This window comes from Melospiza georgiana, chromosome 7 (genome assembly GCF_028018845.1).
Source record: "Melospiza georgiana isolate bMelGeo1 chromosome 7, bMelGeo1.pri, whole genome shotgun sequence".
Taxonomy (NCBI): Eukaryota; Metazoa; Chordata; class Aves; order Passeriformes; family Passerellidae; genus Melospiza; species Melospiza georgiana.
The window spans coordinates 34,238,601-34,263,957 of record NC_080436.1 but is presented as its reverse complement, the minus strand read 5'-3'; the positions used below and the strand labels follow the sequence as shown (position 1 = coordinate 34,263,957).

At 39.3% G+C, this 25,357-nt stretch overlaps 1 protein-coding gene across 1 annotated transcript in view; it reads left to right on the top strand.

The window, feature by feature from the left end:
* The window catches only part of TMEM163 (transmembrane protein 163), an 87,526-nt gene extending 62,956 nt beyond the window's left edge, over positions 1-24,570 (top strand). Inside the window, exons 5-8 of the mRNA XM_058027842.1 lie at positions 3,540-3,636; positions 17,395-17,506; positions 20,918-21,059; positions 23,396-24,570. Coding sequence (XP_057883825.1) covers positions 3,540-3,636; positions 17,395-17,506; positions 20,918-21,059; positions 23,396-23,456 — 412 coding nt within the window. The 3' untranslated portion in view covers positions 23,457-24,570. The remainder of the gene's footprint in view (positions 1-3,539; positions 3,637-17,394; positions 17,507-20,917; positions 21,060-23,395) is intronic.
* Positions 24,571-25,357: the final 787 nt, after the last annotated feature.

Below are 25,357 nucleotides of genomic sequence, written 5' to 3'. Positions count from 1 at the left end.
TTGAGCTAGTTTATAGCAGAGCTCGTTACTTAGCATATATTTGTAATTTCATTCCTATTATTGATTTATTTTTTATAAAATGTTACTAAACAAGTAGCTGAGAATCTAAACCTGCAGTCTTACATCAATCTGAGTGCTGCTCACCTGGAGGAGCAGCCTCTTTTTCTGAAAGAGGTCAACTCATGGAAAGGGTGTTTAGTGTGGCAAAGCCATGCTAAAGGTAAAGTTGCTTCATTATGTTGAAAATTAATCACCATAGAAATCTGAGTGAGAATAATCTCTAATTCTGTGTTGGCAACATTAGAGAATTTTAGACTTATCACTATCTGTAGGGAATTATAACAAAGAATTGCAAACGTTAAGATAGAATAAAGGCTAAATTCATGAACTAGGAGGCTGTTCTGCTGCATTTACTGAATGCAAATGAATTGGATCATTGGAGTTACTCTCCTTAGGAAATTAATTTTATCATAAAATGAGGGGGGGAAGTGCTAACTTACTAATAGCAGCTTGAAAATTGAGTTTGTGGAGATGGAAGCCCCTGAATCTCAGTACTTTTCATAGCTACCTGCTTAAAAGCCATTGACTTATGCAAAACAACAAATTTTTGATTAAGGAAAAGAATATCAGGTGCTTACAGTGATTGATTTCCTTTTCTGGTTTCCTTATGGGTTGTGAGAATTTGTCATCAAAATGAGGAATTGTGTCTGTTAGAGCTGCACACAGGGAATATGTGATGGAAGAGGTGAGGTGGCAGCTGTGTGTGCTGTAATGCAGTTACACTGATCTGCTTCTGATGGCTGTGAAAAATCCAGGGCTGCTGTAGTACAAAATGGGTATTTATAGGGCTGCATTAATATAAATGGCTTGTATGTGGGTTGTAATACTGCTTTCAAGAAAACATCTTCTGAAAATTGTCAAGATTCAATTGTCAGAATCAATCTTTTGTTTTTAAGATTTATACAGGTGTCTGAATTCCACTAGAAGTGATCTAGCAGGGACAAAAGCTCCAAACCTGTGTAAAGTCTTTGATGGTTTTGAGAGTCTAAATTATTTCACTCTAAATGCCTGGAGCTGCAGTACAACCACTTTAACAGAGTGTTTCATATGTGACAAAATAATGCTCAAATGATGAGGCAATTTCTAAAACAATGAATTACACTTCATATTGTCTTCTGGATTTTCACATACAAATACTGCCTCAAAAACACATCAAGAACTCTTGGCAGATCATGATCAGCTACCAACACCTACAGCAAACTAAAGAAGGCTTGGTGGTTTCACTGTTAAATCTGTAATATTTAATTATCTTGTAGTTTTCATTACTTTTGCATTCCAAATTGCTTTAAGGAAAAAAAAAACAACTTTGAAAGTTCGAGCTGTAGCTGAATTAAAAGTTGATTGCTGCCTGAATATCAGAGAGATGCCCTCACCTTGTCCTTTGTGAATCAGTTTTCTATTCTTCAAACTATACTGCATTCTGAAAGATTCCAGAAAGATTATTGCTTCTGAAAACCAAATAAAGCTTTTACACTTTGTTTTAAAATGTTTTGACGAAATTTTCTCTCTTCCTCCTTCTTTTTAGAAGCAATATATTACATGGGACTGGAGGAGATTCCAGATTCATGCATTCTTCATTAGAGCTTTTCTGCTGCCTGTCAAACCTGTAGCATCAATTCTTTTGCTTTACAGATCAATTATAACTATAACTATTTAGTGGGTTCAGTGGTAACCTCTGACACTAACTCAGCTAGAAATGGCTGTAAAATAAGGACATGATCTTCTAGAGATGCTGGAGATGTGAGTCAAGGGTTAGGACAAAGTTATCAGGGTTATCGTAAATTCTTCTCTGTGTTATCAGTCCACCCTCACTTCTGCATCACTGCTCTTTCATTAGTTTTTATGGGTACTTCTGAGTTGATTTCAACCCATTTAGAAATGGCAGTTTGCTCACCTAATTTAATTGAATGTTATTAATGAAGTTGCATTTGCCAAGCACCTTGGCACTAACACCCTTCATGTGCAGTTGGAAACACTCTGTAGTTACACAGCAGTGATTGTTAGCAGATGGAAATGGGCTGGCTTGTATTAACATTTTTGTGGTCTAGCACAGTGAAAGTAGAGTATGCTTACAATAACCAATTGCAACTTGTTTATTATGTATTACAGTTTCTCAGATTAATTTTAGGAGGTTTGTTATTTTTTACATTTGTAGTTGGATTTTGCATGATTTGCAGTCTAGTTAGAAATTATTTCTTTCTAGTAAATGAGATTAAAAGAAGACAGTGCAGTGTTGTGTCTTGGTGGTTTTGCAGATAAATCAATACATTCAAGAAGGCAAAAAACCATGTATTTTTTTGCTTGAAGTACTATACTCATGAATTTTGCATGGCTGTGGATTCCAAAAGCCAGCATATAAAGGAGAAGCTAGGCTTGCTAAATACAACTACTGAATGCTTATTCAAACCTCAGTCTGCTTTTCTGTCTGCTATTAATACCCTTGTCACTGTTGTTATCTTCTTCTTTTTCATCTATCTACTTCAGCTATTTCTGGGTAAGTAGGTGGATGGGAATTCTTTTGCCACAGTAAAACTGAGCTGGAGAATAAGAGAAACAGATCAAGGTTGCTGAAGCCATTGTGTATCTGCTGGCAAATTTGCAAAATATTTGGGTGTTTGGCAAGTCCACAGAGATAACCCCAAACTCTCTGATTTATGTGGGAACAAAATCCAGCCAGTGGTCAGGGCATTCCCCAGGGAATGTTTGCCTCTCTTGCCCAGAAGTGTGCAGGGAATAAAAGGTGTGCTGAGGGAAAGGGAAGATGCATTCAGCAGGCATCCAATTCTAGGTATTGCCACAGGAAGTGTCATCCACAGTTTCCAGCTCACAGATTTGGGGCTGTGTTGGTTTAAGCCTGTTGTGGGGGATGGAAAAGCTTGTCTTTCAGAATGGCTGTCAGATGAAATGTCAGCATATCCTTGCAGGAAGTTCATGTGTCTTGTGTCAAGCAGTCACTGGCTCAGCAAGTGGCCTTAGGCAAAGTCAGCCAGATTTTGTGGACCAGTTCCTGAGTCATGTCATGCCTGACTTGGGAGGAAAGGGCAGGAAACAGCTGTTCCAGGCTCTGTTGTGCTACTGACCACATTTACCAAATATCTCTGCTGGGTTAGTAAAGAGAATGAAGTTCCTTTCATTATTCTAATGGGAGATCCTAGCAAAACAAACACACACAGAGAAACAGTCCTTCTCTAGAGGGCTCTGTGATAAATCATCAGGAGCAGAAGTGGCAGGGCTTTCTCTCTGAAACATCAGAGAATAGAGCATCATCTGCTGTGCCCTGCCTTCTCATACATAATCCAGGTTTTAAGAATGGGAGAAGAACTGGATGTTTCATTCTTTAATTTAAACCTCTATCTTTAGCTTCTTAAGACTTTTTTTTTATTATTAATATTCTGTCACCCTCTGTTACCCTGGAAGTGTTGGCAACTTCAAATATGTTCTTAACATTTCTTTGTATTTTTCTCTATTTTTCCCCCCAGGGCTTGTGTTATCTTGGGTGTCATATTCCTGCTGTCATCAATATGTATTGTGATCAAAGCCATCCATGATCTTGCAAAGAGGGTGCTTCCAGAAGTGGTAAGGTGATTCCTGTTCTTTTAAATGTTCTCTTTATTCCCTGCCCTGCCAGTGGGACTGAGAATTGCCAGTGTCTCCTTCCAGCAGCCCCACTGAACTCTGTGGAGCTCTAGCAGGTGCCTTTCCTGCCTGGCTCACATGCTGCTCCTGCTCTTCCAGCAGTACTTTTTTTTAAGTGATGGAGTCTAGTCTACTTCTGGAGTTTAATTATGGGTTTTTTATAGGTTTGACCCCAAATCTCTCTCAGTGTAACCACTTAAAGCTTCTACACAGGACTGTGGGAGTTCACTTACAGAGAGGAGGCCTCTCTGAGCTTAATGAATGTACTAGAATTTTATGAGAAGAATGTTTCCACAGTTTACTTCTCCAATGGCTTCAGTATTTTATTTTCAGTGTGGAAAAAAATATATTTTTGGATTATATTTTAATTTCTTCCAGCTCTTGCCTCCAACTCCAGAGCCATGTACGTGTGGCAGGGATGGAACAGGTGAGGGGAGCATGCTGGGTGAGAGAGCTGGCTTTTAGACTGACTCACCTTGGAGCATCACAAAGGGCTTTTCTCCTGCTCTCTGCTTCCTTTTGGCTGTGGAAGCAGCCCCTACCTGGCCTGTGGAGCAGCTCTCCCCAGTGGCCTTTATCTCCCAGCTCTGCTCTGGCCTGTCCTGCTTGCTTCCTTGCAGTACTGGCTATTACCTCCCACTCATCTTAACAAGCTGCTCGCTGGGAAAACCATTTGGCAGTGGTTCTGCTCCCACAAGGCTCTTCCTAATGTGCTCAAATAAAATGAGTTTGTCAGTTCAGTTGTTGTGTGCACAGCCTGACTCAGAGCTTTGTGAAGTTTGGTCAGGTTGTGTGCTTAGCCTTTGACCTCAAGGACTCACCCTGCCAAGTGGCATTCTCCACAGAGCACCACACAGAAACCAAAACTCCTTCCTTTCAACCAGGAGATGGAGGCAGAGCTGGAAAATCAGAAAGCCAAGATGGGATTCCATCTGTTACCCACTGTTAGCAGTGCAGATGACCAAATGGGTCTCGTGTTCTCATGGAAACTTGCAAGAAGCTGGGCAATTCCAGGAGCTTTTTTTCAGTGGTTTATGGAAATCTGGGTGAAGATGAGTAGCACAGCCCATGAGTGAGCAGGTTACTGAGCTGCAGCCAGGTGCATTGTTTGACTGCAGGTGATTCATGTTCTCTTTGCATTTTGCTTGCCCTCTTTCCCACTCTTCATAGTTTACTGCCTCCTCAGCTTTGCCAGCATCCCAGCACACGGAGTTCACCAGCCTGGTTCTGTCAAAATGATCTGGGTTAGCTCAAACACTTTCAGGAGTCAGTTCTTAAACCCAACAAAAACATTTTGACAGAACTGGGTTGGGGGGTGAGCCTGGGGCCAGTGAGGCTGAGGAGGAGGAAGGTGAGGGTGAGGGGAGACCCTGCTGTGATGGTCAGCTAAGGGACAAATTCTCAACTTGTCTGTAGCCAAACAGTGCAAACTGGCAACAGCTTGACTCCTCTTTAGTGAGAAAATGAAGTATATAGTCCTGACTCAGTGAAGGAGAAGGGAAAAGGGAGGTTACAACCATAATTAAAACACTAATTATGGTGAATTTTTGGTAGTGTATATCAGGTTAACTCAGATGTCTCAGTCTAATTCATTGTGGGAAAATGCTCTAATAATTCTATCAGTAGGAACAGAAATTTAAAAGTTTTTTCATCTATATCTTACACTTTCATCATTACAAGTTCAATCTACAAGAGAGGGCTCTATTTCTGATGTGGGGAGAAATGTCTCATGTTTGGATTGTGAACATTTTTCATGATTTGCATTTAATGATTTTTGTGATATTGTACTTCCTCTTTTTTTAATTCTTTTAAGTGCAGTTACAGTAGGAAAATATATGGAATCAGACCTATAAATGTGGATGGATAATCTTCCTCCTGGGACTGTTCTCACTCATCTAGGCACTCAAGTACTACCAGCAGTTTGAAGATGTATCTGGCAGGGCATGGGCTGTGGATGAGTGGTGGCAGGGTAAAAGTCACACACACACACCTGAAGGATTTTCATACCTGGCAATTCTGCCTGGAATGTAGATTGGAGCATGGCATGACAAGAGATGGTGCTTTTGTTCCATGTCTCTAAAATGACATGGCAAGTATTTTAATTTCAAAGCCTTTCAGTACATCTCCCCATGGGAAACTGATTCAGCAAAGGTTGTGTCACAGGTGAAATATCTCTGTGCAAACTCAGAATAACAGTGAAAAATGGAAGGCTCAGGGGACAGCACCACTGCTGCAAGTCATGGCCAGCGAGGTGTAGTACCTAGGGGTTGCCAACATTAAAAATAACTGGGGGAAGAGGATGTTGTTGAATAGAAACCTTTCCAGTTGCCATAGCTGTGCCTCACTGTGATGCTGATTTTTGGGTTGCTTGTTGCTCCCTTAGCTGCTCTCAGCAGAAATTATTCTTCTCAATTGTTTGGGTCTTGTTGATTGATTGTGCTCCCAGCAAAGCTGTACCTGCCCAGGCCATGCCATCAGCATCTGAGCAGAGGGGAAATCTGCTCAAATTTCATCAGTAGGAGGCAGAAATTTCTGCCTCTACTCCTTTATCCACGGTGCTGTCTTCTACTTCTTGGGCCACTGATGAACTAATTGCTAATGACACTAATTTCTGTAGTATCTTACCATGTAATTTGGTTTTAATGTGTGGCTATATATCATATATAACAGTAACAATGTTTTCTGTTAATGGTTTTTTGCATAGCAGTGAAGTAACCAGTTCTGTATCAAAGTAATGACCTGAAATATTTTCTGTGTGATATCTGTGTTATTGGGGTTTGATATTAACTTGCTATTCTGAGACCAGGGAATTATCCTTGTGGTGTGAGCAAGAGCAGAACATTAGGACCAAGGAAAGGTAGTGTAACTCCACCAGTGTCCCAGACTGGTATAAAACGGGTGAAGAGCTCAGCACTAAATTAAGAGGATCTGTGCCTCAACAGAAGTTTCACATGTGAGTCAGAGTCCCATGATTTTTTGGTACAGTTTACATCCTTGTTGCCCTTTATTGCAGCAAAGGTCACTGAAGATGTGGGTAATTTTTCAAGAATCTTGTGAAATTTTAGCTGTGTGACTTCAATCTTAAGGGAGATAATGCGGCAAAAACCCAACTGGAAAATGTTGCTTTTGGGGATCAGATGCTGAACACAAAGTTGGTACTGTCAGCCCTGAGAATGGAGATGGTTGGGAATGCACTGCTCTATGTGAGGAATACAAGATTAACCTAATGATAATAATTATGCAAACCAACATGACTGACTGCATTGTTCTCAGAGCTATAAAGTATCTTTTTATGTCTTTATTTCTCTTTAACTTGAGGAACTTTGTAATAATTTCTCTGAGTTCATTTCAAATTGCATATGTTTTGGAGAAAACAATATGATCTGGACAAGTTTAATTTTAGAAATTAAATAGACTGGGTACTTAAGTATCTGCTTGCTAATGGTAAAGAACTATGACTAAAATCCTAAAAGCAGAGTCAATAACTTTTGAATAATTCTGGATCAATTGTAGGAGGCTCATTGTAATTCTTGTTGCATATGAGATACACTGGTTATGTATCTGTCAGTTCTTAATATGCACATGGCAAAAAAGTTTCTGGGAAAAATTTTGTGAATTCTTTGATGTAGAGATTCTCTTGTCCTTAAAGTGAACCTTGAAATAATTGCTTTCATGAAAATACTAGCAATAAGAGAAAATATAAAAATCATGTGATTAAGAAATCATTTGAAGTATTTTCCAAATGTTTTGAGCAGATAGAATATCTGCTTATGTAGACACTTAGAAACAGGAGTCTCCTGTATTGTTGCTATTTCACATGATGATTTCAGGTGCAGGTCTGGCTACCCTCAGAAGGATTCAGAGGACCATGAGGAGAGTGACAGCTTTACTGCACATTAATGGCATTTCCACCTTGACTTCCCCATTGTGTAAGGGGCTGAAATGCCCCCAGGTTCCTGTTAGGCTGCAGGGAGCTGCTGCTCAATTTACAGGGAGGAGCTCATGGTTAGCTCAGCCAGGCATTTTCCAGTCACCCGTTTGAATTCTCTTTTCTTCCATGCTGGATGTGATTTTGTTGAAACCCTGTGAATGGCAGCACTCCTGATCTGCTCTGGCACAGGAGGGAGGACAATTAGAGCTCCTGACTTTCTGCATTTCTTAATATTGCTCCTGCCTTCCTTTTCTGCTTCTTGTTTGTGTTACCTCTTGCTGTGTCTCAAGTAAAAATAACCAGTAGGTAGTGTTATGTCACAACACAGGCTTTCAGCACAGGCAGTGGTTTTGTAATTCTTTTGAATGCATCAAAACCTTGGGAAACACAGAAATAGTGGATTTCTCCTTTTGGTTCCCTAGCTTGATATGCTGAGGGCTGTAGTTAACTTTGACATAGCCTGTAAGGCAGGATATGAATGACCAGGTAGATTAATTAGTTTAAAATAACCTGGATGAATTTAATGAGAAGTGTTTGTCTGGAATTTTGGCTTTGGTTGTGTGAGTGTTTCCTACATGCAACAGCAACCATGGCTCTACTGGCCCAAAAGGCCCAAATTTGGTATTGAGTGACTTTCTTCATGCTTTTCTTTTTAATTTTATCTCCATCTTTAGATGAGAAAGCCTGGAGAGCCCACGGAATTCAAAGGATGAGGGTCACCAGGGATTTATGCAATATGTTCACTTTTGCAAATTACTGTTTAGCACTGAATTGATATTTTTAGAGAACTTTAACTGTAGATTTCATTTCCTGCAGTTAGCAGCAAGTCCAGAAATTGTCATTATTAGGTAAACTTATGGTTTTCCCTTTGCACAGGACTTTGTATTTATATTATAATTAAAAAGAAGCCTGCCCTGAAAAATGATACTCTGTGTCAGGAGAGTTGGCCAGACAGTTAATTATACACTTATTATGTAATTGTGTATTTTTATTAATTATACATCTCTTAACTGTGAAAATTTCGTTTTCAAGCAACTGAGATATAATAATAATAATTCTCAGTGTTCAAAACACCATCCCTTGTGCCAATGTTTTCTGGTATTTGTGATGTAGAGCAGTGTTCTTCAACAATGATCCATGGAATGGTGTATGTCTTGAAATGAGTTATTTACTGAAGTCATGAATTTCAGGGTTGATAAGGTAGATGTAGGAGAATATTGCAACTGAAGGGATCTGCTTGTCCAAGAGGGCTGGAAAATGCCAATATTGAATATGTGCAGTGAGAGGTGGAATGGATTTTTTCTCCCACATTTTTGAGGATTTTTACATTACATTTTGTGAGCATTAAAAAACATATGATAGGTTTCTAATTCTTGGAGAGAGGAGTGTATGAGGAGAGTAGAGTTTTCCTATCACTCCCAGAAGGGATTTGTCTGCCATGCAACCTCACCTTGGATTTGTAGAGATGCTTCATTTTCCTTTGGAGGCAAATTTGGGTGTGGGAGTGGAGACAATTTCTGCCAGCACGTGTGTGCCAGTCCCTTTGTCCAGCTGTGGCCTTCATTCTCAATTGCCTGAAAATATTTTTAATTAAGGCTTCCTCATTTGGAGAATTTAGAGATGTGATGACATTTTCTACTTGCCTTGGAGCACGTTTGGAAGGAAATTTTGCTGTTTCCTTCTCTTGTATCTCTAGAATGCTTCAGTTTTTGGGTAAGATTCCTTCACAGGAGCTGTTTAGAGCCCCCAGCCCTTCCCAGGATCTTTGAGTGCCACTATCAAACCCCAAAAATATGGAAAGATTACAAAACCCAAAGAGACCAAATTTTATACAGGAGAGAGAGATGTGCCATTGATGTATGGGAACATTACTGCTGCAAATTCCAGTTCTTTCTGTGTTCTTGTCCTATTTTTTATGTAGCTGGGAATTTTTTATTTCACTGGGAATATTTATTCTGTATGGGCCTGCTTCAACATGACATGCTGCAGTTATTATTTCAGTTTCACATCATTGATCCCTAAGGAAATATTTTTCACCAGCCAGATCTTTGACTTTTTTTTGCTCCCTCTCCCTTTTTTTCTTTTTTTCCTTTGTTCCAGTACTTGCTGAAAGTGTTAGATGAAGTAGGCCAGCTGCTCTTCTTTCTGGAGTGTTTGGAATTAAAATTTCTGATAATTTTAGCTCTTGTTCAATACACCTGAATTAAAAAGCTAATCAGTAATTGACATTTGGAAGAGAAAGTCTTCATTTTTGTTTACCCTTCAGGTTAATTTTAAATGAATATTTCTCAGATCATGTAATTTAAAATGTTTTTTTTTTCCTACAATGATGAGTATTGAACCTAAAATAGAATCATTTCTTGTTGGCTCAGAAATAATTTACTGAGGCTCCTTTTCCCCTAGCTATGAGATTCAGAATATTTCCCTCATTGTTACTTTCAGCATTTGTTCTCCTACCTGTGTTAGCCTTTATAAGATAATTCCCAATAGGGGAAGGAATTACCATCCCTTTATTGATGTTTCAGAGAGCAATATCCACAGCCAGTGCTGTCCCTGAGGATCTGATACACACACATTTCACTACAAATAAGGAAGCAGTAGTGATTTTGCATACTGTTGATGACATGCTTGGATTTTTGTGTAGATTTTAGTGATTTTTGACATTTTATTAATATATTGAGAAAGGAATCTAAAAATCCTCGAGTGTAGGTTTTGAGAATTGCTTTGTGTTTGCATTTGCTGCTTGCCAGTTCTGTGATAAAAAAACCCTTCAACATTTGCTCCTTTACCTTCCTCATGTCAATTACTAGATATTCTTGGGTAGTACAAACATAATTTATATGTGAATGATGTGCTTTATTTTGACCATTGCCACAAATAATTTGCAGACTTTTTCTTGTTTCTTGAAGAAGGCTCAAAAACCCAAGCACACTGAGAAAGGCTGTTTTAATTTCACCTGGGGTTGTAAATCAATATCCATTTACTATGCAGTTACTGCTTGCTTTTCCCTGGGTAATAGTATGGCAAAGGACACTTTTTTGCAAGAGTAAGCAAGCATCATGCAATATTTGTGACATTTCCTGCAGGACAAAGGCAAGGTGTAATCAGTTTGTGTATGAAGTATGTGCAGCCCATCTCATGTGGTGCCTCCAATGCTTTCATAAATGAAATCTCTTGAAAAATTATGCCATATGTTATTCTATTGTATGTTATTGATTACAGCTGAAAAAGGAAGGTAGGGGTGGCACAGTGTAGCTTTGTGAGTTCTAATTGATTTATTGGTTTAACAGTTTAAAATAAATACATCATAAACATATATTCAACAATGTCAACAGTTGATTTATAGGCCAGTAGCAACATAACAAATTACATTTATGATTATATACACATATGTCCTTATACATGTTTCCCTATACATTTATAAACCTCATATATAATTTATTGCTTGCCATTTCAAATCAAAGTATCATACACATTAATTATACATGAGAATCCTGCTTTATAATTGTTATTTCTGTGTATGGCTTGGAGTTTGGCCCAAAATACATGTCCTTTTTGCAGGTTATTGAGAATATTGTGGATACTTGAATTGAAGAGTAAGCCAGGATTAGGGCAAATGAACAGCTACACATCATTCTTTGCTTAGGTGAAAAGCAGATTTTCCAGATTTTCCCATAAAGAGATTTTTCCAGTTTTTATAAGAAAGAAAAGCTGGTGGCTGCTCCCCACTTGGTGGGTGATGTGGAATACTTTGCTGGGCTCAGCTCCCTGCTCATAGGAAACATCAGTCTCACTCTTTTGAGGGTGGACAAACACAATTTTAATTTGTGTTTCATAACTTTGGTGGATGAATTCTGGGAGAATGGGAAGCATGACTGATCTAATAGTTAAGCAGACTCTTTGCAGGAGTCCTAAGGTCACCTAAGAGAGTTCTGTGCTCCCTCAGCTCCCAGGCCCCATGCCTTGATGTGGCATCCAGCACACCCTGCCTTTGTTATCTGCTTCTTGAAAAAGCATTCTGTGCTGTGGGATTGCTTTGTCACACCAAAGACAAGTTTAAACATTCATAAGATTTTTTTTTTTTTTTGGTACTAATAATAGTTCTTTGTATCTCCATGTGAAGAGACTGTCTCCTGCTTGAGTCAGAGACTGGGCTGTTGGTTTGTTTTCTGACAGTGAAGTGCAATTAGAACTCATCCCTTTTGAAGCTTGCTAGTGAGAGAGACCCTCTGGCTTCCCAGGAGCTCCCTTTAGACTGATTACATAAACTATTTATTACTTGGGAGAAAGTGTGAGAGAGATTTGGACTTCTTTTTTTTTTTAAGTGTTTGTAATAGAAACATCTTTGTCGCTCTCTATATAGTAACATAATCCTTCAGGGGAAGAAGAGGAGTCCTTTTTGACTGAGTAACAGGCTCTGCAGAGGGGCTTCTAGTGATCCCAGTGTGCCCAGATGCCTTGGCAGCTGCTGGGGGAGCTGGAGGAGCAGGAGGCTGTGGGAAGTGTGGGAAGGTAGGGATGGGGAGCAGAACCTGGCAGGTGCTGGGGAGGATGGCCACCAAGCACCTGGACTGAGGAAGGGTCATTTCTGGGTTCCAGGAGACAGATGGTGAGTTGCAGAGATGGGCAAAATTAATATTTAACAACACAAACTCAGCTCAGTTTGGGCCAGCCATGACTTTGCTCCTGCCAACACCATCTGCAGCATTCCAGAAACACATCCCTACCTCCTCAGCCAAGAGCAGCCAGGCTCAGCTGAGCAGAGGCAAAACACTGTGAGACACCAGCTTCTCTGGAAAGGGAAAAAATGGCAGGGAAAAGGCAGCAGCAGTGATTCCCAGCTCCTGCAGGAGTGAGGAGGAACTCTTGGCTGGTTCAGAGAGGGCAGAGGAGTGGAAGGAAGCCTGCAGCTGTTGGATGGGAGAAGCAGCTTGTTCTGGGATTGCAGTGGGATGAGTGACCAAGGAAGGACAGAGTTTCCTCCCTCCCATTCGTTTTGACTCCACACTGCACAGTGCAGGTGAAATGAGAACATTTTTGCATCTCAAAAGTGGAAGGACTGTAACTGAAGGAGAGCGAGCAGAGAGGAACTGGTAGAAATAAAACACGAAATCAGGGCAAAGTTTTAGGGTCAGCATTAGCAATATACATTCTAGGGAAAGATTAGAAGCATAAATCAGCCACAACTTAATTACTAGGCTGGGAATTGGTTAAATATTTCTACCTAGTAAGCCAAGCACTGAAGAATCCATTGTGAAGTTTTTTTATTTTTTTACTTTCTACAATAGATTCAGGAAGAGATCAAAGTTGCAACATAAAACCCAACAAACTTTCTGGAGCCATAAGATTACTGCTGCTTTTGGTGAAATCCTTGAAAGCAGGGGCAGAACTGTTGTGACAATTTTGCAACCCCCCCCCTCTCAACTGCACAGCTGGGGACAAGGCATTGGGACAAAGTGGAGGAAAGCTGCCTGCTGACTTCTATTATTCCTTTCTTAGGTAAAAGAGGAAAAGACTTTATTGCTAGGAAAGAAAGCATAAAACCACAGTATAAAATAAATATTAAGTAGGGACATTGTAGCTATTAAAATGCTGTGTAATGAGCAGGCAGCCCAGGATGGGCACCTTGCTTTATGTGCAGTGCTGGTCTATACCTGAAGCCATCTAATCAGAGATAGGTGTCCTTTAATTAAGGCTCATGTGCAGTGTGGTAGCAGTGAGGGAATATGATGAGAAGAAATGCAAAAGAAAGGCGCTTTATTTACCACACTGGGAAGCCTTTATCGTATGGAAATGATCAGAATTTAAATTTTCCTCATCTGTCCCAATTTGCTGCTGCTTTAATTAAAATAACACGGAGCACACGTGGGGCGCTGTGCTGGATGTGCCCCCGGTGCCTGTCAGATGGGAGGCAGGGGCTGCCGACAGGGCAGCATCCGCAGGGACGTGGGGCCAGATGGCCCGCCTGATTTTATTCATTTACATCTCCATTACGGCTTTCCTCGCCTCCATCTCTCCGAAGGGTCAGTTCGTTCCTTGGGAATCGTTTCACAGCCGTGTTTAACCCTCTGGAGCCCGCAGCGCTGCAGCGTGTCCCTCACCTCTGCCCAGCCCAGCGTTCCATGAATTACCCTTCCCTCGGCTGATTCACCCAATGCTGCTGTTCCAGCTGGCACCAAAATAGTGCCACAATAGTGCCAAAATAGTGAGATGTTTTTTCTTCTTTTCCACCCTCACCTGCCCAGGGAGCAGCCCCGGCTGCTGGGTATCACCGCTTAGGGCATCGCCGCTTTGGGCATCGCCGCTTTGGGCTGCTCTGTTACACCCCCAAAACCTCCTTGTCACTGTCCTTATTCCGGCTCCGGGGCTCCAGAAAGCACAGAGGAGTACTGAAAAAAAGAGAGTTTAAATGTTTTTTGGTTTTTTTTTTTTTTTTTTTTTTTTTTTTTTTTTTTTTTTTTTCCTTTTGGTTTGGCGCTCGCAGCCGCGCTCGGTTCGTGCGGGATCTGCCGCCTCCCGGTGGCTCCTGCGGGGAGATGCTGGGGCTGGGAGTGTTGGGAGATTTTGGGTAATATTTAGAGATTTTGGTCAGTGTTTAGAGATTTTGGGTGTTATTTAGATATTTTGGGTGGTGTTTAGAGATTTTGGGTGGTGTTTAGAGATTCTGGGTCGTGTTTAGAGATTCTGGATAGTTTTTAGAGATTTTAGGGTGTTGTTTAGAGATTTTGGGCGTTATTTAGAGGTTTTGAATAAAGTTTAGATATTTTGAGTCGTGTTTAGAGATTTTGGGTGGTGTTTAGAGATTCTGGATAGTGTTTAGAGATTTTAGGGTGTTGTTTAGAGATTTTGGGCGTTATTTAGAGGTTTTGAATAAAGTTTAGATATTTTGAGTCGTGTTTGGAGATTTTGGGTGATGTTTAGAGATTCTGGATAGTGTTTAGAGATTTTAGGGTGTTGTTTAGAGATTTTGGGTGGTGTTTAGAGATTTTGGGTGATGTTTAGAGATTTTGGGTAGTGCCCAGAGATTTTTGGGTGCTGTTTAGAGATTTTGGGTGTTATTTAGAGATTGTAGATGTTGTTTAGAGATTTTTAGGTGCTTTTAGGAGGTTTTGGGTGGTGTTTAGAGATTTTTGCATAGTGTTTAGAGATTTGGGGTGGTGTTCAGAGAATTTGGGTGATGTTTAGAGATTTTGGATGTTGTTTAGAGATTTTGGATGCTCTTTGGGGATTTTGGAGATGTTGTTTAGAGATTTTGGATGCTCTTTGGGGATTTTGGGTAGTGTTTAGAGATTTTGAGTGCTGTTTAGAGATTTTCGGTGTTGTTTGGAGATTTTGGGTGCTGTTTAGAGATTTTGGGTGTTTAGAGATTTTTTGGGTATTATTTAGAGATTTTGGGTGTTGTTTAGATATTTTGGGTAGTGTTTAGAGATTTTGGATGCTGTTAAGAGATTTTGGGTAGTGTTCAGAGATTTTGGATGCTATTTAGAGATAAAGCTGGGAATATCACCTTCCAAAAAGCTGTTTGGCACAACCAAAAGCACCTGCATTCAGAGCACGGTTTTTAATTTCTTCCTTCTCTTGCATCCACAGTGATAACAAAGCAGCTTCAATTTGTTTGGTCTTTTCTTTTATCAGGGGTTAGTATTAGTAGTTAGTGGTTAGTATTGGCAACAAAATGAGCTTGTTGCATGCGATTCAGTGGGAAAAAAGTCAAACTTAGAAACAATTTCTAGATCCTGAATATGTATTTTGTATTAAAAAGGCTGTTCAGTAATTCAGGACTCCATTCAGAAATCTGTGGGATTTCTGTACATTTAGGTCATTCTGTACATTTAGGTCATTCTTGGATTCCAGAAGAGTAGCAAGACTCATTTTGATCATGACTGTAAAGCAGAACAAATAGCAAGATGCATTTCCACATACTGTGTTTTAGTGACAAGTGCAGGAAAAACAGTGAATTCACCCCAAAAATTTGTAGCATGCCATGACAAGAAAAAAAAACCAAGAAAAAGCTCTGAATAAAGTGCCATGAAGAGATGAAACCTCATATGATAGCACAGGGAACAAGGCATTGCATTTTCAGGATTCTGAATCAATAACTGGAATTTCGAACATCTCTGGAACAATTTGCAAAATACCTTGTATTATGATCCATAGATTTTTTTTTTTGAGAAAGATGTGTAAAAATTAGAGGCATAGTTTTGACAAGGATCTCAAATTTTGAGGGTTTTTTGCAAAGTTTATCCAGACTTTTGAAACTTTTTTGTCACTTCAGACCTTCTGAGAGCTCCCAACTTTCCTTGTTAGATTGACAGCAACCAAATATTTCCTTAGTCCTTCCCTAGAACTCAGAAATTGCCTGGCTATTTTTCAGTTGTCCTGTTAAAATAACTTTATGAATGCTTTTTATCCCACCTTTACCCAGTACTTGAGTTCTGTGTTCTCATTGCTTTTATTTTACTCTCTTTCCCTCAGTACATTTTGTCTCATTACTTAATATTGTTAATATTGTACCAGGCCTAGAGAGAATGAGCTCATGATGTGAGTGAAGTAGACTTTTACAATTATACGACATACAAAATTGTATAAAAAATATTGAATGATTTATTTGGGGACATGAGTACATTATACCAGTAATCTAATTCCCAGTATCTTCCTAAGCAGCTTTCAAAACCATTTTTTGATTTCTTTGGGTTTCAAATTGCTGCTAAAATGATGAAAATGGATGGAGCAGCTGATGAATCACCATGACAATGTTTGGTACCAACGGGGACTTTTGCCAGAGTGTTTTCACCAGGAGCAGGGTCCCAGTGGCACTGGCCCACTTAGACCTGCAGATACAAATTAAAAAAGGATTCTTGCTATTTCCTTTACTTGTACTGGTGTTGCAACAGCTTGAATGAAAGTTTCTATGAAGAGTAATAAATGAATGTAGCTCAAAGCTCTGTGTTTGGGTGGCACAGAGAGCTGTGGGTTTTTCTGCAGCCTGTGGACTGATGGAAACCATCACAAACCAGTCAGCAGGAGGGGCTGGGGGGCTCCTGGTGGCCTTCAGAGAATGGTGTTAAACAATATTAACTAACTCCTCTTTGCCTGCCCTGACACACAGCTCTCTCCTGAGGGAGCCTGGGGAGCCCATGTTTCATGTGCAAATTAATCAATGGGAATGTTTCTGTGAAATGGACATCCATGAAAAAAATTTGTTTTCTATGAAAGAGCTAAACCTGACTTTGCACGTCAGCATCAGAAGCTTTATGGATGTAGATTGAACCAGACTTCTGGAAGAGGAAATGAAACAAAACCAAAGCAAGCCCAGAATCAGAAACAACATTAAATGGTTATTTCTTGCACAAAAATCTATATTGTCTGGTGAGTGGGATTCTATTTTCAAGCCTTCCTCCTGCCTGTGGGGACTTCATTAGTGCTGGCATCAGGCATTGGATGCCCTGGCAGTCTGCACTCAGCCCCACAGGTAAATATCATCTCCTGACTCTGACCAGGCTGGGTCAATTCACAATTTGTTGATTGGAACTGTCATTAATTATGGCTGAAAAAGCAATTGCAGGTGACAATACAAGCAAAATAAGCACCAGCTGTTGTGGAAGTCATAAGGTAGGAAATCTTGGTCTCAGGTTGTGTTTCTCAGTAGCACTAATAATAATAAATAAGTAGCACAGTAATTAGTGCTTTTTTTCATTTTGCAGGTGGGACACGACCAGAGGACATACTAATGTCTGGCTTTTTTTTTTTTTTTTTTTTTTCCCCAGGATGATTTTCTGTACAGTGTCTCTGTTCTAAGTGGAATCCTTTGCACAGTCTTGGCAGTAATCAAATTTATGCTGGGAAAGGTCCTTACAAGCAGAGCACTGATAACTGATGGTGAGTGTGACTTTGATCCTGCTCCTGTTACAGACTCTTCCAGGGGCCCCTGCATGATGAGAGCTGTGAATGAAAGAGCATTGAAATAAGGCAGCCACTGAGAAATGGGAAAAAACCCAGACCCAAACCCTAGAACAGTCTGTGGTACCACTGGCCTCTAGCACAGAGAGGTCAGCTGAAATGAGCTAACACCATTAAAAAGTTGAGTGTGGGGGTCCATGAATGTGCTGGGAGAGCTCTCTCCTCTGCCACAGCTGCTTCAGGTCTGGAATTCAGGTAACAGAGCAAACCAGGCTTAGCCTGACTCTGGTTTTCCAATCATCTAATGTATCCTATGGCTAGAAATATTATGAGTAATGTCTGGTGGAACCAAGCAGTGGATGTGTGGATAGTGAGCAATTACAGAGTTAGAGGTGGAGCAGATAATGGATTAGAGGTGTGTTAGTCAGAGTTAGGCTGCAGCAGGGGGATGTGACACCAATTTAGAGAGCTTTGGTTAGGTCACCTCCATCCTCACTGCCTGTGCCTGGTAAAATCCTGAAAGCTCAAATGAAGCAAAGTCTGCTGCAGAAACGCTGCCTGCCGTGAGCAGGGATCACCACAGTGCTGGTGCCATCCCTTTGGTGTCATTTGTCACCACAGGGCTTCCCTGCCTCTCAGCAGAGCTGCTGGGGCAGGGCAGGCGTGAGACAAACCCTTCCCTGGCCTGCACTGCTCTGGCCCTGCTGGGGTTTGAGATCCCTTGTGGGATCTCCTCCCTGCCGCCCCTGCATCAGCCCCTGACTGCTCCTGCTTTTAAAGCAGGTTGGAAATCATGCTTTCAAAGTGGGTCCAGATATTCCTCTCACTGCCAGGGCTCAAGCTCCTGAATCCCCAGAAATCCCAGGCTCTGCCCTTCACACGGGTGAGGCCACAGTGATGGCAGCAGTTTCACAGATCTCTCCCAGATTTATCTGCCAGGGCAGTGTGAATTACTCAGTAAACAAACACTGTAGTGTGTTCATGATTCATGGGTTGTGGTACCTAAATTATTTTACTCTTTGCTACAGATTTCACTTTAAGGAAATTCAATTCTCAGCTTACTCTAGAGAGACATAAATTTTGCTTTATTTTAAGCAAATTAAACATACTTAATTTTTTTTCTGGATGATGTGTGATAGCACATGTTATGAGTATCTCTATCATCCCACTTATATAAATTCTTCATGAGTATTTATATTTTAAATCTGAAAGAAGCAAAAAAGGCATCAGAATAGCAGTGAGGGGGTTACAACTAAGCCATTGCCTCCCTGCATTTGGGATTCTCTCCCAGCAGATCTCCAGCTCAGAGATCTTATCCTTTCCAAGGGGCTCTGCCACTCTAGACATTTGAATATTTAAATATCTCCAACCAAAGGGTGCTGGGAACTGCAGCCCATGAGCCTGACTTCCTTCCCTGCCTGGGTGGAAGTGAGACACATTGACCATTTCAGAGCTGTGCCTAGGAACCCTCCCTTCAAACAAATGTAGCTTAGTTTTGAAACAGAGCAGCTCATTCAGCCAAAATATTAACTGAAAATTCCTAAAACACTCCAGCTCTGAATTGTTCTCCTGTATGACAGAAAAATCTCTTTCCCAATAATTACATCCTTACATCCTCATGCTAATGATACTGCTTCTGAGCTGGAGACTGCTCATTCTTTGATTAAAAAAATTAGGGGAAAAAAAAGTATACAATTACCTCAGCCTGGTTTTTATCTCTCTTCTCCCCTCTAGAACTACTTTAGAAAATGTAGGAGGCTGATCTTAACATGTGTGGTTAAATATCTGCTTTCACAAGATATATTTACATATGTACTTGATTTATTAATGATCAGGAAGAGACAATGTGATTCAGCAGCTGAGACAGATTTAGCAGTCCCTTGCATATCTTTTTTTAGTGTTTTCTGTTTCCTGCTAATTTACCTCCTGTGATCTCTGGCTCCAGACCAACAAACTGTTTTGAGTGAAAGGAGCATGAATTCTTATTCCTAAAAAATAGGTTTATTTTCATAACAGCAAATTCTCTTTTATGCATGTCAACCTCTATTAATTTTCTTTTAATTTTTTTTTTTTTAGAGTAGGGCTTAACAGCAATATCTCTTTAAATCCTGGATGTACAAATCCTAATGAGGCAAAATGTCATTTGTACAGTTTGTTTACAGCAAAAGCTCTTGGCCTTTTGGGTAATAAAAATAGCCATTTCCTGCCTTGAATTTTGTGACATCCCAGAGGACAACTCTGTGACAGTCAGTGATGTCAGCCAACTTTCCTGTAGGTTTTGGGTACCTGTTTCCTACCCAGATTTAGCCACCTGTTTTTTCCTGTGCTGGCCTTACACTCTGAGCAGTGTCTGGATTAATACCTGCAGCCATTCCATGATTTCCTGCCACACCAGCAAAGAAAGATTTGCCTGAATGAGAGTCAGGAAGGGAAAACTATTTCCTTTGCAAGTAGCTTTAAAATTATTTGGGATCACCAGCCAAGAATGGCATGGAAATGTTTTATTCTTTTGCATGAATCCATTTGTGCTGATGAATTCTGAATTAAGCTGGAGCAGGGAAAGTAACACTGGTTTAACATTCTAATTATTAATTTATATTTTCTATTCTTTATTTCTATAGACACAATATGCATAATTTCAATGAGTATAAATGAGTAAATAGACAAAGGCTGGATGTGAGAGGTGTGGATCAAAGGACAGGCTCAGGAACAAGTGTCAGGTGTATCATTGCTGGCAGTCATGGGAACTGCAAAAACCTGGCTTAGTCTGTAAACAACAGCTGGCTAGAGCTGGCTCACCAAGCAATGTAGAATATTTCAAGTTTGATATTTCATTTGCTATCTAGATTAAATAATGTATGGATCTACCAAATGAATGCATTCTCAGGGACCTTTTTTTGTGTAAAACAACAGGGGTATCTTTTGGGTTATTGTGGAAAAAAATCAGAAAAGGGGAATTTGGAGTTAAAACCAGAACACAAGGAATGACTTATAAAACCCCAAATCAATAATCAACCCAACAGGAATTGAATAGAAAAGGACATTAATTTTTCCAAAAGCTCTATGAGAATTTTGAAGGAACAGCCTTGGAGAAGAAGAGAACAGGTTAAAAAAAAAAAAAAAGTAATCTAAAAGGATGTTCATTAAAATTGTAAATTGTAGATAAGAAGCTACTGTGGTATATCTAAAGCATAAATAGAAAATATTACCAGGATTATTCTGTATGTCGTCAGCAATGTCTACAGCTCTAAGCAATAGTGCCAAGCATGTAAATAAATACATAGAATGGAATAAAAACTTCAAACTTTGACAGGGAAACTGTGCAAAACCATTTCCCTTTCCATGAGTTCCTGGCGTTCATCCTTTAATTATTTCTTTTTCCCCTTCTAGGTTTCAACTCTCTTGTAGGTGGAATAATGGGATTTTCCATCCTTCTTAGTGCAGAAGTGTTTAAACACAATTCCTCTGTCTGGTTCCTGGATGGCAGTATAGGAGTGTTAATTGGACTCACAATATCTGCCTATGGAATCAAGTGAGTATCTCCTGGGAGCAGGCAGGGCCCTCAGAGTTGGGAGGTCATAGCCTTTGGGAGTTTAGGTAATTCCAGTGAAATCAGTCCCTGGAATTTATTAGACAAGCAGCCAATGCTGGAACTGGATGTGTGGAAAGGGTTATAAAAGGGTGTGTTCCCCACATCAGCTGGAAAGCAACCAGGACTTAAAAAGAAATCAGAATAATTTTAGATTTTTGTGTACTTGAAATGAAATATCTGAAAAATAACCACAAATGATGGATAAAGTCCTCTCTGCATTTATGGCACATTTCTGAGCACTGCTTTGCCTTTGGATTAAAGGAAAGGTGCCCAAAATTAAAGAGGGATCTTGCTATTGATTTCTGTCCCAGCCCTGCCTTTGGCAACCTCTGAACTGAAGGCTCCTGCTCATGTTTCAGATACTGTTTCTCTTGAATTTTAAGATGCTTTCTTGATTCACATCAGAAACAGAATAAAAAAATGAAATGGAGCTCTGCCATGCTTTTCATTGCTGCCACATTTTCCCTTGACTGCATGGAACCTAACCCAAATTTTGGACTTTATCCCTCATGGCTTACCTGCCACAAGAGAAAATGGGAGATGGAGCATCTTAGTTGGAATTATGCCCACTGAGAAGCAGCCCTTGGCCAGGCTGCAGTCAGCCCCCAGCTGGAAACTGTGTGGTTTTGGGGTTTAGGGTTTTTTTTCAACTTGGAAAATTCAATTAACATTTTAATGGGGAGTACCACTCTTAAATAGGCCAGTATAATCACAATTTCCACTGTAAAACTTAACTGTTCTGGAAAGCTGTAAAGGCTATTACACCACCTGAGTTCTTTTTTATTCATGAATATTTAAATATTCAGTTCTGGGGCTGTCCTGTGCTTGATCCTTTGTGTGGTGGACTATAGCTGGCCTGTTATCTATATTCTTAAATAAATAAAATCCTATGTCTTCATTTCTTTAAAGACTTTAAATCCTTTTAATAGTGTCACCTGTTTTAGGATATACATAACACTAGGCATTTCCCCTTTCCTGTCTAAAAATATACTTTAAAGTGCTATGTAGTGGATTCTAGTGGTGTAACACACCCTATAGCTGTAAGAATTTTATTTAGTGAGGTATAGAACTGCTTCTGAAAGTACTATTTACAAGACTAATTCAAAATTATCAGAGGAAACATCTCATGTCAGGTTTCACAGGCATGAGATGTTTTGGCACATGAGGAAAAATGACACATTTTTGTGTTTATAATGTCTTTAAAATATTTGATTCTTGAAGTATTTGTGTAAAGTTACAAGTGAGTTGTCATTCTGAGGGTCCCATTGATGGCCCAAGGTGTATTTTTCTTTGAAGGATTATGAATAATCATTAAACTGAAAGTGACAAAGTTAAGTGTAATGTTGCCATTATTTAGAGTTATCACAAAGTATGTGCAGTTAGATATAAGGTAATAAAGTCCAGGTAAATATTATCATGAACATTGTTTGAAAATATGTATGTGGGGCTTTCTTTTACAAGCAAATTGAATAGGTAAATTATTATATTATATTATATTATATTATATTATATTATATCATATTATATTATATTATATTATATTATATTATATTATATTATATTCCTATAGCTATGTAATAGGTATATATTGTTATGTTATATTATATTGTATTATATAATATTATAATGAGATATTATACAATATATATAATATATTATATAATTATATAATTATATAATACATATATAATTATATAATCATTATAATTAATAATATATTTAAAATAATATATTATGTATTATATAATTCTATATGAAGCATATAATATATAATACATAATATATTATATATTATATAAATTATATTATATTACATTATATTATATTATAAGTATATACCTATGTAATAGGTATGTTATATTATATTATATTATATTATATTATATTATATTATATTATATTATATTATATTATATTATATTATATTATAATGATATATTTTATAATGATATATTATAAAAATTATATTATATATTATATATTATATATTATATATTATATATTATATATCATATATAGGATAATATCATATATAGGATAATATTATGTATAATATAATACATAATTATTATATTACATTACATTACATTACATTACATTACATTACATTATATTACATTACATTACATTACGTTACGTTACATCACATTACATTACATTGCATTATATTACCCATAGGTTAAATTTTGGTGTTTTTCTTAAGAACCCTGTAAGCTTTAGGGGTTTATTTGCCCCAGCTGTGTTTACTCCAGCTGACCCCTGTGCTGTCCCTGCAGGCTGCTCATGGACATGGTGCCCCGGGTGAGGCAGACGCGGCACTACGAGATGTTCGAGTGAAGGTGCTGCCCTCTCCCTGCAAGGACTGTAAAGCCACAGCAAGTCCTGGCAAGTGGTGCCAATGGTATTTTCCTGAACATGCAGTTTGTCCCCCCGTGGTCTGTTTCTGTTGAAGTTTGTTTGAATGGGAAATCTCTCTGTAAATCTGGCATATTGTGCACACTGCTTGCGATTCAGCCAAACCGCAGCGTTTTGGTTTTTTTTTTTTTCTTTTTTTATTTCCTTATTTATTTCCAGTATGCTATTGATTCCTGTGACAATAGAAAACATGCAGTTTGCAGCTTGAACCCAGCTGCCATGTTGTATATTCCAGAGTGAAAGTGTTCTCAATGGTGTGGTAAGCCTGTGGGTAAAGAAGTGCCAGTTTCAGATTTGAGTTTTGGATTTTTTTTTCTCCCCTGGCCTGTATTTTCCCAAACACATGCTGTAACAAACAGGAGTACAATCCTTGCTAACCTCTTCAACTAAGAGTATCTTACATAGAGTCTGGACACCAAGAACTGTGTTGCTTAAAACACCTCAGTAGCTACTTCCACCCTCTTGTTGAAATAGACACCCAGAAAGAGCAGGCACTGCCCTTCCTGTGATCAGAGAGATTCTGCATTTTACCCCCAAATTAACTGAAACGATACCTCTTCAATTTCAATTCTATTTTTTCTTAATGAGACACTGTTCATAGCTTTGCATGGACCAAACAAGCACACACAGTGTTACTGTACAGACCAAAGCCAAAAAAGTCATGCAGGGAAGAGGAGCTGCTCAAGGAATGGGATTTTCATCTCCTATTTTACCATCTGCAGCTGTAGCAGCGTGTGTGACGTTGTGGTTGCTCTGTAGTCTGACAAAGGCACAGCAGTGGCTCAATCTCATGGTGAGATACAGATCTATTTATTAGGTTTAGATTGTCCTGTAAAGTGTTGCTCACTTTCCACCACACATCTTATATATTACTTAATAGCAGGTTAAATGATGAAAGAATCTTGATGTATAATCAATAAAACTGGTATCTATTTTATACAGTATCTGTAAGTAACATTTGAAAACTATTTCCAGAATGTATCATAGAACAAAGTCTTCCTGTATAGCAGCTATTAAACTGGATTCTCTGGCTATAGCCATTTTCTCTTTATTTGATGTATTCCAGGTCAGTTTTCACTACAGAGAATCAGTGTTATTGCTTCTGTTTATCACAGGTGAATAAAAAATAGGACAGACCACTGTAGAGTTGGAATAAGGCCATGGTAAGTAGGTGAGTAGCTAGAAATGCCCATTTCTAGTACATAACAAAAGGCTACATATATGAGAGTAGATGTACAATTAGACTGATCAGTGAGGGATGTACAGTGGAGACACTGGTTTTTTTCCACAGGTGTGATGGTAAAACTGCATTTCCCATCATCTGTGACTTGACCAGGTCCTTAAGGATCTCTAGTAAAAGCCAACTCCCACTGATATGTGTTGGGAGAGATCCCCCCAGTGGTTTATCTGACCTGGCAGTACCCACACGAGAGTGACAATATTGGAAAGAGAACATGCCTTGATTCTTTGTGGCAAAATGAAATTTGCCCTGCTGCTATCATTTATTTTCATGTTTTGGATCAATTAAGTTTGTATTTGTATGCGAAGCGGTGCTATCAGTGCTGATGCTGCTTGTGCCTTGCTGTCACGGGGTGGTATCACCCAGCTGTGAGGTGACAAAGGAGCTACATCAGAGGAGCATTCAGCAAGGACTCCAGAAGGACTGGAAAGTGTAGCACTGCTCACTGTACTCAGCACAGGCGGATTTTAAAATACCAAATGCCACCCCAAGAGCCTTGTGCTTCTCCCATTATGTTTTTCTCTCACACCAGTTCCATGAAGGGAGCTGTGAGCTGGTGTTAACAGTGTTTGTCAGGCATCTT